The sequence below is a fragment of the Manduca sexta genome, chromosome 11, assembly GCF_014839805.1.
Source record: "Manduca sexta isolate Smith_Timp_Sample1 chromosome 11, JHU_Msex_v1.0, whole genome shotgun sequence".
NCBI lineage: Eukaryota > Metazoa > Arthropoda > Insecta > Lepidoptera > Sphingidae > Manduca > Manduca sexta.
Genome location: NC_051125.1, coordinates 3,802,980 through 3,823,145, shown reverse-complemented (window position 1 = coordinate 3,823,145; position 20,166 = coordinate 3,802,980). Strand labels below are relative to the sequence as shown.

Sequence of the window (20,166 nt, the reverse complement as noted above, 5' to 3'; positions counted from 1 at the left end):
TTCGTCATTAGTTTATGCACCAATATTCGTAATTAATTTATCTTTTAAATAAATAATTATATGACGTTGTCAAACATGACATTAAAAGTCAATTATTTTGAAATAATTGATTCAAAATATTTTTTGATAATTAACCTTTAATCTATACATTTATTATACTAATCTAAAATAAAAGCATTTAAAACGCTCAGCAGGTTGAAACACGGGTGTATGATATACACAAATGTTGTATCTGGGTATCAAGCCAACGCCGTCAGCACGGCAGTAGTACAACCAATACAACATTGTAACTACGCCGTCGAGATAATCAGTTACCACCAGTGTTAACAGATGGATGGTGGTCTGTCGCCGATAATTCGACGCAGTTTAATCACCCATTGGCCAATTATGAGAGATGAGGAGTAAAAAAAGAACGCATATTTTTTTTATAATATGTTTGTAAAAAAGATAATCTCATTCTCAGAACTACTTTTGTATTCGAATCGTTCAAAATGAACATCCTTCAAAACTAAGGTTTATAAGTGAACCTTTCGAGATAGCCAAAGTGGCGACTGATCAACCAATCTGACAATACCAGATACCACATGTCCACATTTATTAATATAAAAGATTTTGTACTGCTCGTATTTGTTTTCGCAACCAAGAGGAAAACATTATAATTAGCCATCTACCTATCTTGACCTTTTAGTTTGAATACTTTTTTACTTATATGGATAGGTACCTACATAATAATTATTGTTGTCCTCCTGGTATTTTCTATCAGTGCAAGTACCTACCTGCTTACAATTAAAATATCAAAGGTATCAATGAACATGTAACCACGTCAGCAATTAACAGCATTCTTACCGTTTCTTGTGCAATATTCGTGGGTAAGTAAATCGATTTGTGGGAAAGAATGAGTAAAAACCCCTTTACAAAGTTCTGTTTTATTTCCACATGTCCTTATCTTTATAATCATTCTATTTTGGTAAATCGTCAACTGCTTGGTGTAGAAGTAACAGGGAACGAATAGAAAGTATCAAGCTGCGTGATCATGGGTTCCATTCATTTCGGTGTGTGTTTTTTTTTATTTCATAACTTGACCATGGTAGGTATATCATGAATCCTTTAGAGGCAGGTGGTTGTTCGTAAAAAGACAAGCTATTTTTGCAACGTGAAAGTGTTTTTTCCGACTCTACATTGGATGATAAATTAGGACAAGTGCAAGTAGAAAATGATTTGATAATTTATTAAAGTGTGGTACCGTTATAAGAAAATATTATATATTTTTGTATAACTGTGGTTCGAACACGCCGGCATAATTGTGACAACTGGCGATGTGTGATCATGTCTCGTCAGTCGATACTCTATTTGGACCCCACTCCACCTACTATCAGGTGTAGTGAGGTCACTTTGCGGTACTCGTATAAAAAACAATTATAATTGATCATTATAGCGGTGACTAGTCGCAAAGTTGACCCACCCCGACTACCTAATATAGCATAAATTTGTGTTAAAATAGTAAATACGACGCATAAAAACATTGGTCTCTGATATAGTCGTACTTAGTACATCTACGGCGTATTATCTTGACAACCGCCTAATTCTATGGATGTAGTAACAATCAAATTATCTGGTAATGGTAAACGCCTTCAAATAGTAGCAATAGTTAGGTATTACTACCATGAACATAAAAAAAACAGAGCACGAGGCTAAACTGAGATGATCACCCTATGATTTGCGGCAAAACATGTTACGTTTCATAAAACTTATGATATCCACAAGAGAGAGTAACAAATTATTATTAGGTACGTCGCCAGCTTGTCTGAGTTATAAAATTAAATTAAAACATAGGCACAAGCCACGCGTTGCATGCGTGAACATAATTACATAAAACTTATGAAATGTGACGTACAAAATGTAAATTAAATGTAACAAAATAATATAAATATATGTGATTTGCGTGCTCCGTTGCGTTGACAATGAAAAATCGTGATTTTGCCAGGGTTTCTGTTGACATGAATGTTTGGGAATATTGTTTAGGAGCTGACAAAGTTTTCTACAATTTGATTCGTTCGATGCCCTTCGTTGCAAATCGTGGTTAGTCTTGTGCGATATTGCTGATCTTCGTGTTGATGTTAGAAAGGCCGCTAAAATAGCCGTAGATTATGTTGCTACCAGTTACGTTTTAAAACGTTTGAGAAACTTAAAAACAAAGAAATGTACTGAAACTTTACAATGTAAGATACAAAATACTAGAAAATATGGTAATATAATCATAATAATAAATAATATTTGACAATTAAATGAGGATTTTTCTAGATGGTATTTAAATCTTCAAACATGTTTTTGGACTTCGGTCACATTGTTTTCAAATAAGTTCAGCATAGTTTGTTTTAAAAATATTTGCGGATACGTTACTGTCAAATTGAGAAAAAAAATTGGAGCATAAAGCACAACAAAGAAATTTACTATACTCTCAAACATTTTTATTTTGTGATTATAAATGTGAATGAATTTTATGCCAACAGTGATTTGCAACATTGGGTGTATAAAATTCATTGATAAAGGATCTAAAAAAATCCCGCTCCTCGACTAAACTAAACTTAATTGTACACGAAGCAATGCCACCAAGATGCTAATTGAAAACCGCCTAACATCATACGCGGCACGAATATTGGCATGATAATTTCAAAATACTGATTTGTTAAATTAATCATAACTGCTAATAAAATAGTCAGTTTCTGCTTCGAACCGCTTTTGTCAATGTTTGGTATTTTCCAAATGCAAATTGTTACTGTTCTCATTAATTATAATGTTCTTTTTAATTTTATCTCATTATTATTAGCTTCAATTCAGAGGTTTATCTACAACCATCATGCGCTTGCATCTTGAGGCCATACCTAATATTTTCTATTTCAATAATTAAAATACAGCACGGATTTTTTGTAAAGCAATTCATATCTCAAAAATTACATTATAGTGAATTAGGGCATCTTGAGTCACGGAGTGTTAATTGCATGCTTTATATCGATACTTCATAAAAATGCTCAGTATAACATTACAGAAGAGCTTAGCTAGATTTGTGATTCGGTGATGATGGTTCCTCCAACCCAATTCTTTAGCGAACACATTTGTGGTTTCCTTACTGCCCAATTTTGTATAACTAGGAAAACAACACACAGACATCCGCCTATCTTCAGCCTCGAACCTACATAAGGCAAGAACTAATGAACCATGAACCGCTGATGCCACCGAGAGAATGCTTCAGGAAAAAATTGTAGTCATTTTATTCACTCTACCATTACTGATAAAAAGTAACCGAATCTAATGTCACTTTTGAATTGAGATTTGTGGAGCTCGTAAGTTATTTTTGAATTGGATTTTTTTCTGGCAGCGACTGCTAGGCTGAAGTGTAATTGGGTTTGTGATTGCGTGGAAATATAATACGAAGTTAAAAGATAACCTACAAATCGTATTTGAGCTGATGTCACTTTTTATAGTAAGTTTGGCAAAAAATAAATCAATATTTTTATCATTTTTAAAATGCAGATCGACTTGGAACATCTGTACAATTATTCAGAACGTTATAAGGTCTTCTAAATCTAAATAATATTTTTTATTCATTTACACAGTTTTTATAAAGGTGGACTTAATACCGAAAGCATTCTCTACCAGTGAACCTTTGGGTGATGTAGAAAAGAAACAATATAAGTATAATAATTTGTCTCGGCTTTCCGTTCCACAACCAATACAGGATACTTAGGTGTCAAAATTATAAAAATATAGCATAAAAATTAAATATAACTAGTATAGTATTTAGTCTTCCGGTAGATCTGTTATTATATCTATTTCGTACACTTATTGGATTAACTCCTGTATTAATTCCAAGTTATATTGAAGATGTGAAATTTTTGTGTTAACTTTTTATGTGAAATAAGGGCCAAATATCACTAAATAGCGCTATTAAAAAATAAAATACAAAATAAGCTAAAAATATTGCGACCCTGCCAGGATTCGAACCTGGAATCTTCTGATCCGTAGTCAGACGCGTTATCCATTGCGCCACAGGGCCCGCTGTGAAATGAACCAAAAAGCTCTACTGAAAGTGTAACAAGCGAAATTCGCAAAAAAAAAACTAGGCATATCTTTATTATTTACTAGCTTCCGCTCGCAGCTTCGCCCGCGTGGATTTCGGACTTCAAAAATGAAGCCGGTCGCGAACTTTCGAGAATGTTCGTTTTACGAAGCTACTCGCTAGGTGATTCGCTAGCCTCTAGGTGCCAAGCAAGCCGCCTGCCTGTGCGTTCGCGACCTTATATATATTATACAAAAATAATCATTATAGCATGATTCAGTATTCACGCGTGATGGCTTATTATTAGCGTATTTCATGTATAACTTTGGTGTTTCTATACCGATTTCTATGATTCTTTTTTATGAAATATTTAATAATGTTAACTTTTTAATTAGGGATGACTGAGAGTGTTATAAACGTAAGAGTAGACAAATATAATGAGAAAGCTTCGAACTGCTAAGCTATCGGGAGTTACACGTGTTATTGTGAGTCAACCATAAAAGATAGACAGATGCTGTCGTGGGATATTTTTTACATAATTTTAAGGAGAACATTTCCGTCATACATGATTTCTGTGTAGCTTTAACCATTAAGGTTGCACACGCGAAGGAAGCTTAAAAAATGGAGTAACTTCTCCCGTTTTCCCAACATTTTCCTTCACTGCTCTGCTCCTATTAATTGTAGCGTGACGAAAAGTATACTATAACCAGCACAGGAGTATGACAAATAATTGTACCAAGTTTCGTTAAAATCCGTCAAGTAGTTTTTGTTTCTATAACGGTTATACAGACAGACAGACAGACAAAAATTTTACTAATTGCATTTTTGGCATCAGTATCGATCCCTAATCACCCCCTGATAGTTATTTTGGAAATATATTTCATGTACAGAATTGACCTCTCTACAGATTTATTATAAGTATAGATTATTTTGCACAAAAGATGCTTTTTATGACAAATTTCATCGAAAATTACAAACTCGAATTGGCAGTTTTGAAATTAATCAAATTTGACTAACCGCACGACATTGTGCAATTAAAATATATTAGTGTTTAAAATTGTGTCAGCAGATCTTTCTCTCTTTTGTTTCCGATTATTAGAGACCACTGAACACTCAGTTTCAGAATATGACGGTCATACAAAATGGCAAACTATATTCTCAACCTATAGAATATAGTCGTAGCATAACAATATTAATATAATTATGTATGTACTAAACGAATAATGTAATTTTACAAGCTTTTATTTAATTTGCAATGTTTATTGGTGTAGATAATAATTATGTTAGTTTATCTTGATAAAAATATCGCAACAACCTTTTATCTCTTCATAGTATAAAACGAAGTTACATTCAATTTAAATTTTCTTTTCAGAGCATTTAAATAAAAGTTTGTTTTTAAACTTTTTTTTATGCCTTTATAGGCGAACAAGCAGGCGGTCCGCCTGATAATGAGCATTCTCCGGCGCCCGTAAACTATAGCAATGCCAGAGACTCAGTCAAGATGCTGCCTACCAATAAATAGGAGAGCTCTCCATTTAAGCCTCATAAAGGACAGTATTATAACACATTTTACTTTAATGACACGTTTCCAACATCGATTCGGCGTCAAGAACCTAAACAACGGAAAAAATATGATTGTAAACTTTATCGCAGGGTGTTAATAAGACGACTTTACACTAAACAAATTATATGAAATGAATGCCTCGAGAATCTTAACAAGTGGCCCGAATCAGATCTTAAAGTAGCAAAGTTATTTCATTAGCAAATATAATTTATACAGTTCCTATGTAAATATTTAATGCGATTTTAACGAATAATTCATATCATACATTTTTATTGACAGTACTCCAATTATTTAAACAGTTAAAAAGCTAATAAATAAATATGATCTATATTAATGACCGACGCGACAACAAAGCACGTTTAAAAATTAATATTTCGTAACGAACCTTCTTAAGACACATTTTGTATTCACTACGAACATTGGCACTCGTTAATCCGTCTAATAAATCCAAAGCATCATTGTGATTAGCGATCGGAATACAAATGTTAGTCGGAAGATCATCGGAAGTTGGCTTTGATGTAAGCCATTTCAATGTAGATGTCAAGGAAAGCGTTTACCACGTGTTTGTACGGTGAATGAATATTAAATACTAATTTTATCAAGCTTTTAAGGAATCTTTAATGTCTGAGGTAGACGTACCCGATTTACATCAAATGCTAACAATTAAGTGAAATTAGACTCTATTTATTTATAACGATGTCTTAATCCCGCTTAAACGTAACAAATTAATATGCTCCAATTTATATTTAGAAATAAAATAAAACAATTTTTGCATATTCGAAAAAGTAAAATGGATATGTAGAGTTTACAATTACCTTACTCAATTATTTTAAATTATCTTAGACCGTAAACTATTTAAAATTTTCTTTCCATGACCTACGACATAAAAAGGTCATAAAAATATCCTTTCCCGGAACAAAGCATTACATTTCATCAGATATATTTTCCGTTCCACAAACGACGGACTTTAAAAATTACCTGATAAGATGGCCTGTACACAAGTTTTATTGTCTGTTGGCGCTGGCTAATGACTTGATCTCATCCTTATAGACGCCTTGGGTACTGGCCGATTATGTTTCCTTGTGCGATGGCACATGTAAGGTCAATAGCTCGTTCTAGTTTCGATGATAATCTTTTTATCAGGCATTTCCTTTATTGCTTATTGTTAGACATTGTTTTGAAGGTATTTTGGTGATGGAATGTGACCATTTTTTTGAAAAATTTGATTATCTAACTTTTTATTTTAATTTAGGATAATCAATTAATAGTACTTTTTATTCTTATAGAGACGGGTTGAAAAATAATAATGTTATATTAATTTAAATAATGGTCTGGTCCAACGATGCTACAAATTTTGATTTAGCTTATTATTACTAGTAGTAAAAGTAGCCCTAATAATTTCATATAATATACACATAAATATGTGTTTCCATTGCACCTAACACTATAATACCTTTATTATTTATCACTATAATTATTTTAATTTTATTCCCTTTTAAAAGACTTAGCTCCATTCCATTTTCGTCCGCATTACTCGCTACTGCTTGCTCTAATTTCAGCCATATCGTAATTGTTGTCAATAAAACTCAATATTTAGCCTTCGGCAAACCACAAGGGTGACGCGTGCAAGATGGCTTTCATGGTAATTCCTTAATACCGGCATAAGGATTACACGGGGGATTAGTATAGGGATTATTAGGTAAATATTTGTGACGTCTGACAAATAGCTTTCAGTGACCGCAGCCTGAAGGTCAATGACGCTAAATTAAAAATATTTATTAGGTAAATTGGCACATTTTAAAATATAATAAAAATCTTCTTCCACACTCCTCCTTTATTCCTTAGTGGCTTAATGCATATAGGATCTGTATACTTCAAATGTAATATGTAAATAGAGAGTCCTTTTGCTCGCCGTCCGGCAGAATGGAGCCTGCCTGTTTTATTAGATCTATAGCTGACTCTGAAACGAACCATGACGAACTTGTCTAAACGAGCCATGGCGGATAATTATAATCGTATCATAAGTAACGAGAAAATGCTTTTAAGCTGGGTATAATATAAATCTACAAAATTTTGTAAAAATGTAGAGCATACCCATTTATTTGAAATTACGAGTTTTTAGAATATGAAATATATTTAAAATAGTATCGGCCTTTTTAATGCGAACTTAGGTGCAGTGCCCTGAATGAAGAAATGACTAACTTGATGTAATATTAAAGGTGAATAACGTATTCAAAGGCATATTGAAGTGACCAATTGTGATGCTTGAAAAATCCCGTAACGTAACAAGGTAACTTTAGAATTTTAAAGTAATATAGGTGCTTTGAACTCGCTGACGTAATGATTGATTTGTTCATTTTAAAATAATATAGGTGCTTTGAATTCTCTGACGTAATTTGTCCATTCGTTGTATATTGTAACATAATAGAAATAGATAGTACACCCATAAACACCTAAAGATGCGTAAAGAAAGAAAAAGAAAAGGTATTAGAGAAGGTTGAAAATGAGGCTTCCAAATATCTGACTACTTTACGATTGCCATATGATCACATCTCGTTATTTTCTGACCAATTAAAATCCATTGTTATTTAACTGAAAAAAGTCTGACTGCTCTGAAAAGTGACGTATTTGAGTGCGGCAAGTGTATTTTGAACCATAATTCTGGCCTAATTTCCTTTAAGGGTTACATGTAGGTACATTACCTAGTTTATTTGCGCACTCTTTAAAACGACGGAGCATAAATGAAGTCATCGTTGTGGGAAGGTGATTTACTTTACACGCATTTTCCATAAACAAAGTACAAAGTTAATACCCACTTATAATTATAAAATCGAAATACCTTGACGTCATAGGATAAAATTTATTTAAAACACAGCATTCCTGGTAGCTTCGATGTCGTGAATAGCCTGTCCGACTACAAAAATCCCTTAATTACTACAGGAAGCCAGCATTACTAAGATTTACAAATCTAAAGATGACTGGATGCAGACAGAAAGAGATTGATTGAATCACTCTTAGACAAATTCCGGCTATGGCGGCCAATGTCAACGGAGATCAAACAGGTACGCGGGAGATATTATAGTGCACAAGTGTGTGCGCAATACACAGGTGCACACTCTGTTCTTTCACTCTCATAGTCAGGTGAGGCGGCAATAGACATGACTGGATAGAGATATGGTACGCGTGCCACAGGTTCGCCATCCCTGCCGTACATTTAAGTCTAAAAAAATCATCATGGTTCTTTAATTACTGTTGATATTGACATACTAACGCCATCAAACATAGACAAGCGACTTGCTCGTCAGATCATTTAGTTTAAATACGAGTAACCTCCTTTTTTGAAGTCCGTTAAAGAGAACCAGAAATAGAATCTCATATCAGACACAAATACATCAGCATTTTTATTGTAGTGTTTATATTTTAATCGTTATATAAATAAGATTATGTATTATAGATAAATTGTAGCAAATATACATGTATGAACTTCTCATTGAAATACAGAATGTGTAAAATATACCTAAGATTTTGTCACTGACGATTGAAAATTATTTTGGATTATTATTAAGTGACATAATTACATAATATTATAGTGTTAAAAAATAATAATGACGAAAAGACCGTAATTCACACGTTTTAGTATGTAGGCAATTAATTTTATATTTCGTATATTGCTCTTTAGTATATTTTATTAGGAGATATATTCCATCATATATTCACAAATGAATAAATCAATGTTCCTCAATTTTTTGTTTTTTTTTTTTTTATATTTTATGTTTCCATGCAGGTTTTGTTTAATATTAATTTATTTTGACCGATGACACATTGTGTATGGAATCAAGATTTATTTCCAGTTCTATGTGTAGATGAGATGGATGAGAAAGGATATATTTTGCATGTCTACTTACTATAGCCAGATAGAAGATCCTACATACTAAAGTATGTATTAGACGCCGCGCGAATTTATCCCTAATATGACTATAACCACAAAACCTATCACATCTTGGGACAAAAATTATGGTAGGTCTCTCATATGTGGAGGTCCGTCTGCGTAGGTACTACTGCAATGTCTATTTCTGCCGCCAAGCAGCAGTGTGTAGTCATTATTGCGTTCCGGTTTGTAAAACATTGTATCCAGTGTAATTACTGGAAATAATAAGACTTAAAATCTCATGTCTCAAGAAAGCGAGCGCAGTGGAATACTCAACAATACTTTGTAATACAAGGTGTTGGATGCTGTTTCTTCTGTTTAGGGCAGTCGTATCGCTTACCATCAGGCGAACGGCTAACTCCTGTCGTCATTCAAAGCAATAAAAAAAAAAGATCGGCCAGTTGAAAGCGGCCGGCATCCATCATCATCATTAGAGGCGTCGTCTGCAAGTAGACGTCTTGAACCACGCCTGCTAATTTACATCTTTACCTACCCCTCAAAAAACAACCTTTATATTCAAAAATATTTTTAAAGTAACATTCTCTCTATGAGTTTTCTGTACTATAAATGTATGTAAATTGCGTTATCAGTGAATTATCTAAATAAAATATATATTATTCACAGATGGTTGACTCATCTGTTTGTTTACGCATTCATTGCTCTCTCTGTCTCATTCGGCGCATCATATCACAGGAAAATGATTAAAGAATACTTTATTGACTTGCAAAGTATACACCAAATATTTTATTACACTGTTTTGAGAATATTGAGGTGTACTGCTCAGTAAGAATAAGAATCTACAATTTGTGTCCGATATGGCGATAGACCCGCTATCACATCATGGGACGGAATACGCACGGCGGAAAATGGGTGCCCCAGTTGCGCCTCTGCCTACCTTTGAGGACAAAGGAGTGAGTGTGACTGTGTGTGAGGTTATAATCATAAGGATGTTTAAATTCATGAACTTATTTGTTAAATATGTCAGCTAAGGTACGCTAGAAAGCATGTCAAGTAAGCGGCTCATCCATAAACAGGAGCAACATCCTCACTTTGTCCTACGGGGCAATACACAGCGCTCGTCATCGAGTTTTTTAATTAAACCTTAAAATAATACTACCACGGCACATTCTTGCTTGTCTGATTGATATTTTTATTGCCTCGTATCAAAAAAGATGGATTGGGCATTCAAAAGACCCATCATCGAGGATCATAGGTATTTCTTTTGTTTCGAAATGGAAAGCAAAGTGGAGACCGAGAATATTGGGCCGACAAGAGATGAATACATCTTCGAACGGTCGGCCCAGTTATACTGAACTACCTGATGGGTTCTGCACGCTCCTTTTAAAGGAGCCCGAATTGTACGAGAGAACACGTGTGCTGGCGTACTATTCCATACCTTAATGGTGCGGCAGAAGTATGAATCAAACAATAAAAACAAAAATGGAATCATTATTGAACTAATTATATATGCTCTGGATTCCTTTACCTAGAATAGATATAGTTTTCCTTAAATGTAGTAAGCGAAAACATACTGAAGTACACTTGAAATAAGAGTGTCACGCATTTGTTTGCGTAACTGAATATATTTATAATCTCCATATAGATTACAATTTACTTATTAAGTTACTATTACTCTTTCAGTATTAGTTTTAAATGAAAGAAGTATCTCCGAAGTTTGCAAAATAGGTTAAAATGAATTAAATTAGCTAAAATTGCGGTATATTTGTATTATCCTCTTAACAACCTTTCCTCTACAGTCGACTTGCCAACCACACTTTCAAATGTCCGGTACACCAAAGGCATATAAAGATGATTCAAGCAAAAAACCTAATTAATTCCATAAATCTAATACGTGCCATAAAATAATAGGAAAAATGACGTCAACGTTTTATTTACGTATTTAATATGTGACATCTTAAATTTTACGCGAACGTCGTGGCCGCTGAAACAAAAGCTTTATCTCAATTGGGTTGTAAAACTGGTAATGTATTTTCGCGTATTACCCATTTCGTATCCGCCACATTCAATCTTTTACTAAGTCATTTTTGTTACAGTTAATTTATAAAAGTGACAAAAAATCGTCCCTAACGTCACGAAGGCCAACGGAGTTCTTGTAAGTTCGCTATCAGAACAAATGATGTAACGCTCTCGCGCCGCTCATTATCAAACATAAAATCCATTTTAATCCCGGGTTGTAAACGAAATCTTTCGCCTCAGTGTTAGCATTATAACTGCGTCAGAGAGTTGCGAACTCTGCTTATAACTATGTCAGTAATAACCTTACTTATTATCCTTTACGACGAGTTAATGCGTCGCGCAGTCAGTCAAATATTAAGAGCCCGACGTATAAAAAAAGGACGTGTATGCCGCCATCGTACGGTTTGTAGGCGCGCGCGCCGGGAAAATCATTCGATCGCATCGAGCGCTAGAGTCGAACGTCGCTTAATCGGGAAGTGTCATCTGAACTCACGTTTACTTTTTAATTCGATGAGTTTTCATGAACGGACTACGCCGGTGTTTGCGCGGGCAGTGGACATGTCTTAATCGTTCGTACCGCCATGTGGTACAAAAAGAAGATAGCCGGTCAAAATAAGAACAGTACGCGTCTGCACCGATACACGGAAACGTTGAAAACAATGCGAATCCTGATGCTGCAATTAGTGGTGCCGAAGCAATGGACAACACGGATTTTGTAATGTTTGTGGTTACAAGTGACACTTTGCGATTTTTGTGACGGACGGTAACAAATTGTGATAAAATTTGTGGGATATTTTTCTTATAAGCAGTTTTCTATAAAAACTAGTCAAGATGATGTCAAAGAAGCAGTTGGCGTGCATGTTAGCGCTGCACATTATGTATTTACTGGTGGGAGCGAGCATTTTCTACCACATCGAGAGTCCGTTGGAAGTGGAGCAACGTGCAAAAGAAAAACTCGAAAGACTTGAAATTCAAAGTAAGTTAGTCAACGGAAATTAATTTCAAAAGTGGAATATAAAAATATTATTTTAAGAATTCTGGCCAATTGACAATTGCCATAAAAAAAAAAAAAAAAATTCTGGCCAGGTTAATATAATATTATATATTATTTTTTTATATAATATTTTTTCAAAAATTTTGATAATTTATTTGTATATCTTTGCTCTCAACTGTGTAAGCAAAACTCCCTATTTTGCTAATGCATGCTCTAATTTCAAAAATAGTGTAGTGGAACATCTCACTTCACTATGCCCGATATTTTTTTCTAATATTATTCGTGCTCCTAGTGATCTAATTCAAATATTTTTGATTGATTGATTTGATTATCTGGTACCAAAATAGATATGCCGAATGTGATACACATTAGTTTTAGTTGATCAGTTCCATACTTTTATTGACAAATGAAAATGAAAAATATTAACAGAAAATTTTCAACTAGAAAGTGTATGTCGATATTAATAAAAAAAAACATTGAGGAAATTGCCACTTCTACGGAAAATAAAGCTGTTTTTAATGAAGTAAATTGAATATACGCGTAAGAAGCCGACGATATAATCAGTGTGAATATGCAGTTGCCAACATGCACTTGAATATTGACTGTATGTATTGATCTACTTACATTGGTTAACACTTTATCGACTACTGCTATGTACTCATATAATATAGGTTAACGTACATACAGTAGACATTGTTTTCATTATATTTTTTTAAAACCATTTGCTAGGATTTAGGAAGTGTATTGTTATGCCCAAATTATTTAAATGTTGAATATTTTAGATTTAGACTTGTATGACGTTCGAATTTTAAATAATCATTGTATTAACGTAAATAGTTTAGCACAAGTCAATATGCAACATAAATGAAACAGTGATAGGGTCCAAAATAAATAATTCAACACGGAACAACACCAGTGAGTTACACAACGCATTGTTATTATGATATTTTGCATCATTTAATTTATCATTGGCAATTGAATTACCAACAAGCTTGGAAAATTACCTTTTATGTAAAAAATTATAACTACCCGATTATTTTATTGCTGTGATGTAACACTTATATAATTGGATTTGTTAAACGTAATAAAAATAAACAAATAAAAATATTTCAATAATCGTTACGTCCAAAAAAATAATGTAGTATTCATTGCTCATGACATGCTCATTGCTCAGTCAATATACTACATATTTAAATTGAGCAATTTATTTGTTCTTGAGTAATATAATTACGATCTAAAACTGAATGAGCCACTCCAGAAATTTGTTCAATTAATAGGACAATGTACATATCTCGTTGTTTTCCACGATCTTCGATAAAAACAATAATCGGCTGAAGTATCGAACTCTTGAGAACGGCGCTTGATAATGAAAATTCTCCTAAATAGCCTCAGGTACTATTTGGAAATATAGCTGTATGTCTATGAACAATATTTCGTAACTCAAAATCGAACTCAAATACTTTTTTATTCAAATAGTCTTTCACAAGCGCTTTTGAATGATCTTGAAGCGGCACAAGAAACTCTTACAGCAAAACTGATTTAAAATCAGCATAGTCAAAATTCTGTAAGCTATTTAGCAAGCGAAAATGCTCCTTGTGAAGCTAATTTTTAAAGCTAGTCTAAAGAACCATAGATTAAAAACTTTGATTTTTCATATCTCATTTTTAAATAAAATTGGGCAGTTACTGACTGCTTACTTACTATGCTACTACGGAGATCAATACTATCGGTTACAAAAACTTAAGCTCTTACTACGTCCAAGATAATCGATAGAACAAAATAGAAATCCAACCATATTCATTCTATTAAGTGACATTTCGTGTTTCTATTATAAACCCGGAGTCAGTGCCCGATACGGAGATAGGCCTATCCTATATCCAGCTCCGGATCTTGATTTTTTTTAAGGCGGGGCAAAATCTGGATAATGCCGCCCCCAACCACCTATATTTTTACTTTTGTCATCATCATCATCATCATCATTTCGCGCCCCGCGGGAAATAATTTATGTGTGTTATATACTTACTGGATGTCTCAGTAGTCAAAGTTGCGTTAATGATAAGTTGTGTATTCGACTGCCAAGTTTAAATTTGCCGCCCTCTAAATTCGCCGCCCGGGACACGGGCCCTGGCTTGCCCCCCCCTAGATCCGGGGCTGCCTATATCATGGGACGGAATACACATGATTCATTTATGTGATATTGGAATTTTCTACTCAGAATCAGCCTGGAGTCATTAGTGCCCGATATGACGATAGGCTCCCTATGTCATGGGACGGAATATAAATGAAGAAAACTAGGTGCCCTGGTAACACCTCTGCTTAGCCCTTCCAAGATACAGGGGCGATCTATGGTTGTTTGTTCATTTAAACTTAGATTTTTGGATTTCTCGAGTTCAAATACTTTTTTTAACTTCTATTGATACATTGCGTGGAAACTTTCTGAAGCTATCATTTTTAACCAAAGTATATCTTCAACACTAGTCGAAACTGCCTAGTAATATCGTAAAATATCTAGCTAACGTAAAATAATATAGGGAAGTATTAGATTTCTTGTTGATTATCAAAATTTCCCATCATAATACAAATATATAATGCCAAAACATATATAGTATATTTTATAGTCATGTTGTTACTTTATCTTCAGATTAACTTTATACAAACAACCATATAATAATTCATATATAAACCTTAATCTGTGTGTTGTGTAAGCAAGCTTGTTACTAAGACCGAAGGTGTCCAATGATTTAAAAACATATATTGTAATCATAGTATAGACTGCCTGGGTAGCATAGGGGTATTACGCTGCGACTGCACTTGGGTTCGATTCCCGGGTCCGAAAAAGTGATATGGCATTTTTTTACTCAGTATCAGCCCGAAGTTTCAAGTTTGTGACCGATATGGCGATAGGCTCGCCCCGTATCACATCATGTGGCAAACATACGATGGAAAATCAGTGCGCCAGTTGCGCCTCTGCCTACCCTCTCGGGGATAAATAAGTGAAAAGTCGTCTAAACTGCAGCCCCTGGTAACCAATACAATGATAATAATAAACTTCAAGTCGGAAATAGCGTTCACTATGAACATTACGAAGGCTTTAATTAGATGTAAGAATACAATATTTATTGCGTGCTTCGATACTTACCAAGCAATATCATAAAAAAGTCTTACGAAACGATTAAATGGATCACAGTTTGTTTACTAATAAGTACTTCATTCAAGTATTTTATCTCTTGCAATAGTTGTTTTTATTGCTTTCGAAGGCGGACAAGCTGAGCTCGCGCGTGATGGTAAATGATCAGTGACGCACATGGACGTGGGGAATGCTATGGCTATAGTCAAGAAACAATCCACTAAAAGCATTTGAGATACCTCATTCTTCTTCCAGTATACCTTATTTCTACCCATTGATCTGCGGAACACATTTAAACATATTATAAAACAAAGTCCCCAAATGACTGTCTGTATGTAATCGATTTTCTCATAATCTACAGAACGGATTTTCGTACGGTTTTTACTAAAAGATAGTGCTATCCTTGAGGAAGGTTTAAGTAAATAGTACATTACGTTTTTATATAAATTGACTGAAATAAAACAATAACTGTTGAAGAGATCGCGTGGTTGTAAAAAATCTCGTGGGTCGAGATTTACGCGGAAAAAAGTTTGTGATACCATGATTACGACACGGACGAAGCCGCGGACATAGCTAGTTATACAATAATATTGCAGAATCGATTTAGCAAATTCCCAAGCACACAACTATAAAAACTACAAAATGTTCGACTTAGATTCGAACTCAAGACTTCCAGGTCCAAGCCAATACGCCGCCACTAGCAGGTGACATTTGATATGCTTGTATCACATGTAAACAATTAACCGGATATACAAAAGGAAATAAAGAAGACGTTAAACATGTCATTGTTTCTCTCATCCATAAGTTAGATATAAAAACGTTTGCATGATAGGATGATATCATGCAGGAAAATTGGACATTAGTAAAAGGCATTTATATCGACTGTTCACGTATCACTAATCCTTTATGAAACACAAATTGTTATCCTGTAGACGAGGATGCTAAAAGGGAGATTACCTAAATTTCTAATACCTTCTTCTTAATATAATTGAAATGACTAACACCAAACCACCTGCCTAAACTGAAGAGACATTGAGATATTTAAATGGCAGTTGTTACGTTATTTCATAGCTTTCTGCCGCATCCTTTTAAACTATTTACTTTAGGTCTTTCATAGAATATTATGAATATTCGTATCGTTTATTGTATCCTTCTCGTTTCATGGAATCCATTATATTATACGTTTTGTTGTGACGCTTGAACGCCGGCAATACAGCTTATTTTGAAGTTTACACCACATTATATTGTCAATCGTGGCCTCAATACTTGGTAAAATTAATGGCACCACACGTTTATCGGATGAGATCTGGGAAATTGAATAGCTATCTCTGTGCATGCAGTTGGGCGTGTGCTATTATAATTGACAAAGCGGAAGGATTACGAAACTATACCTTATGCAGGGTACGGAGAAATAAAATTCGTTTACATTTTATCTATATCTACGTACATAGTAGTCAGTGTTACTGACACTTCTGACCCAGGATTTATTTGAAAAAGAGGGATTATTCATTATTTAGATTTTAATTCTTCCGTGGTCTTGGTTTTGACTATAGAGTCAATGTGATTAAAATAACCATCTATATCATATATCTGGGCAACCATTATCCTTAAATATTAGAGTGAAATTACTAATGTATTTTTGAATACTTGATTTCTTTTTTGTTACTTTTCGTTCGTATTAACAGAGCTATATATTATCCTGCATGATTAATGAACGACGTTGCTATTTTTATGATTCATGAATATTCTTCTTACAATAAAAGGATATCACGTTTATGCCTTTAAATATCTGGGTTTTACTTTTGGATAACTAGCACGAATAGTAATGTAGGCAAATAAATTGCATCTTCGTTTAAGACCAGTTGTACTTAAAATTAAAAACATTGTTGAGTACATAATAAAACTACAACGTGTCTAATAAAATTTCACGAGATGCTTCCTACGTTGTTTTCATTTTTAAAGCTTTTTCTGTACACAGTTTAATATTTTCAAATTCCTAATGCATTGTTTGGAACTTCTCTTAGTTTTAATTAACAATTCAATGGTCCTTATTGTTAATTGAAAACGTTTGGGTACGTGGTTGTATAATGCACGATCCAGAAATGTTTGAATATGGCGAAAAGGCGGTGATCCCCAGCAAAACAGCTCTAACCATAATATTTTAAGAAGCTTTCTATTCCAAATTAATAATACATATTGAAAAAAAAAACATCATATTTCTACAATTATCTTAGCGTTAGATTTAGATTTTATTTTATGATGTGGTTATTATTTCAATATCAATTAATTATAATGAAAATGGCACTAAATCTGTTCATTCCGTGCATCTCCTAAAGTACAGATCAGTGACAGAACAGTGCTCGATGGAAAATTAAATAAGCAACATTTTGGTAATTTAAAATTTTCAAAAGGACCTAAAATGGTTTTTTTTAAGGAATTATTTGCATATTCCCGGACGCAACCCGTGCGCCGTAAATGGACAAAATTCTCAAGGCCGTTTGCTCGGTATAAAGCCTTGATGTTATAATTTTTTTTAAATTGCGATGATACAACTTAATAAATTAAGGCGATAATTATAAATGTCACTCAGTCTCGCTGTGAATTGTGATATCAGCCGTGACTGTCAAATTACAGCGAGCATCTTAATATCGTCGGTGTGTAATAAACAGATATCAACATCTCAAACGATATCTCAAGTAATAGCATATGACAGATTATGACAGTTGAGTTTTTTTAATAACCAGCGCCGACTCCGCTTACAACAGGCGCAATGACGGATCAAGTTTTTTCTAATTAAATTGTTCAAGAAGAATGTCTACTTAAGATTCTATTAAAAGGTGAGATCGGTTTATTAACGGCATTTAGTAACGTAAAAGCAAAAGTTTAATAAGAAACGATGTAATGCTCATATCAATAAACAAGGGGGCTGAAAACATATTTATTACATATATTTAACAATATAGAACAATAAATATATCCGATCCTAATGCTAAGACACTTTCAACTCATTTCACTGCAATATCAACACTATGTAACTATTTTTATGTACATAAAACTAGTATGACTAAAAGCAACATTTTTCTTTAGTTATGCAATACCTGTGACACATTAAGATTTTAATTTTAACCATTGTTACTGTTCGACGTTTTTAAAATTTCTAATCTTTGTATCATACAGTTCAGTACATTTATTCAAAAAGTTCATATTATAATGATGAAACACCTACTCTCGGTCTCCCCTATTATTTAACCACTGGTATTTGGATTTTCAAACCTGTGCCACTACAATAAGGAACAGTTTGCCGGCACTCACTTTCCTTTATTTATAGTACCCATTATTCAATGACAGATATACTAGAAGTAAAAAACCTAAATAGAATCAAGATATGAAATTAGTATTAAAGGCATGCATAAAGTTTGTTTTTCCTCTAAAATGGCATATTTTATTTAATTGTTTCCAAGACAATGCAATCTGAGAAATTCTCTATAGGAATTTTTGAGTTAGTGTGAAGTCTACTGATTCGCACTAGGCCAGCGCAGTGGACTAAGGCCTAATTCCTCTCAGTAGTAGAGGAGACCCGTGCCCAACAGTGGCACAGTATATAATACAGGGCTGATATTATTATATTATTATAAGCCAATGCAACGGAATCAAATATACACATCTCAGAACTAACTTTAGCATTGCAGTAGGTATCGATGATAAAACACAATTATTATTTACGTACGTCCTATTGTTTACCTCATTGCTTGACGTGCTACAGATTATTGCATTTAAATTATTGACACGACGCGTTTTTCCTTGATCATGAACAAGAAAGTTATAAATTCTGAAACATTGTTTGTATCAACCATGAGAACTGTTGTTTTCCGAGTGCTTTTTCTAGTAAACACGGCCTTGGTTTTAGTTTCCTTAAAATTAATTTGTCGCCTTGTCCGTACGAGGTTAATAATATAGTTGCGAGAAGAGCCTACCAATATTATAAATTTGTAAATTTTTGTGAATCAAATTTGAACCTTAGAACATATTTAGATAAGATTTTAACAAACTAAAGAATTAACTAATTTATGGTTAAAGTACTTTCCCAAGAATGCATATTTTCAACGGGATTTTCATTTTGTAATATAGACTTTTATCTTGCAACTGTGAAACGATTATTTTAGATGTACAAAGCATTCCTTCACACTTACTTGACACTTAGTTTAAAGATAAGATGATACCAAGATGACCACATCAAACTTAACATAACTGAATTATTTTACAATAGTAACTTAATCACAGCACTCAAGTTAATCTCACCTATAATTCTAATTGAATATTCACGTACTTCAATAATACAAATGTAGGAAGCATTTTCTTGGGCAGTCGTGATGAAAGAATAGTCACGCACAAAAGGCTGTAAATAATGACTAATTAGTGTTAATATATGGACAATTATACTAAATTGTGTGGACGTGTTTGTGAATTTAACGATGATTACGAGGCGTCTTCAGTTTTTTTCAATATAATACTTAACTGT

The 20,166-nt window shown here is 33.6% G+C and overlaps 1 protein-coding gene and 1 non-coding gene across 2 annotated transcripts in view; one reads left to right on the top strand and one right to left on the bottom strand.

The window, feature by feature from the left end:
* Positions 1-3,981: 3,981 nt before the first annotated feature.
* Trnar-acg lies at positions 3,982-4,054 on the bottom strand. Its single transcript has one exon. It is a non-coding gene; the product is annotated as a tRNA-Arg (tRNA).
* A 7,780-nt stretch (positions 4,055-11,834) lies between these two features.
* LOC115454152 overlaps positions 11,835-20,166 on the top strand; it is a 28,197-nt gene continuing 19,865 nt past the window's right edge. Inside the window, exon 1 of the mRNA XM_037437362.1 lies at positions 11,835-12,502. Coding sequence (XP_037293259.1) covers positions 12,358-12,502 — 145 coding nt within the window. The 5' untranslated portion in view covers positions 11,835-12,357. The remainder of the gene's footprint in view (positions 12,503-20,166) is intronic.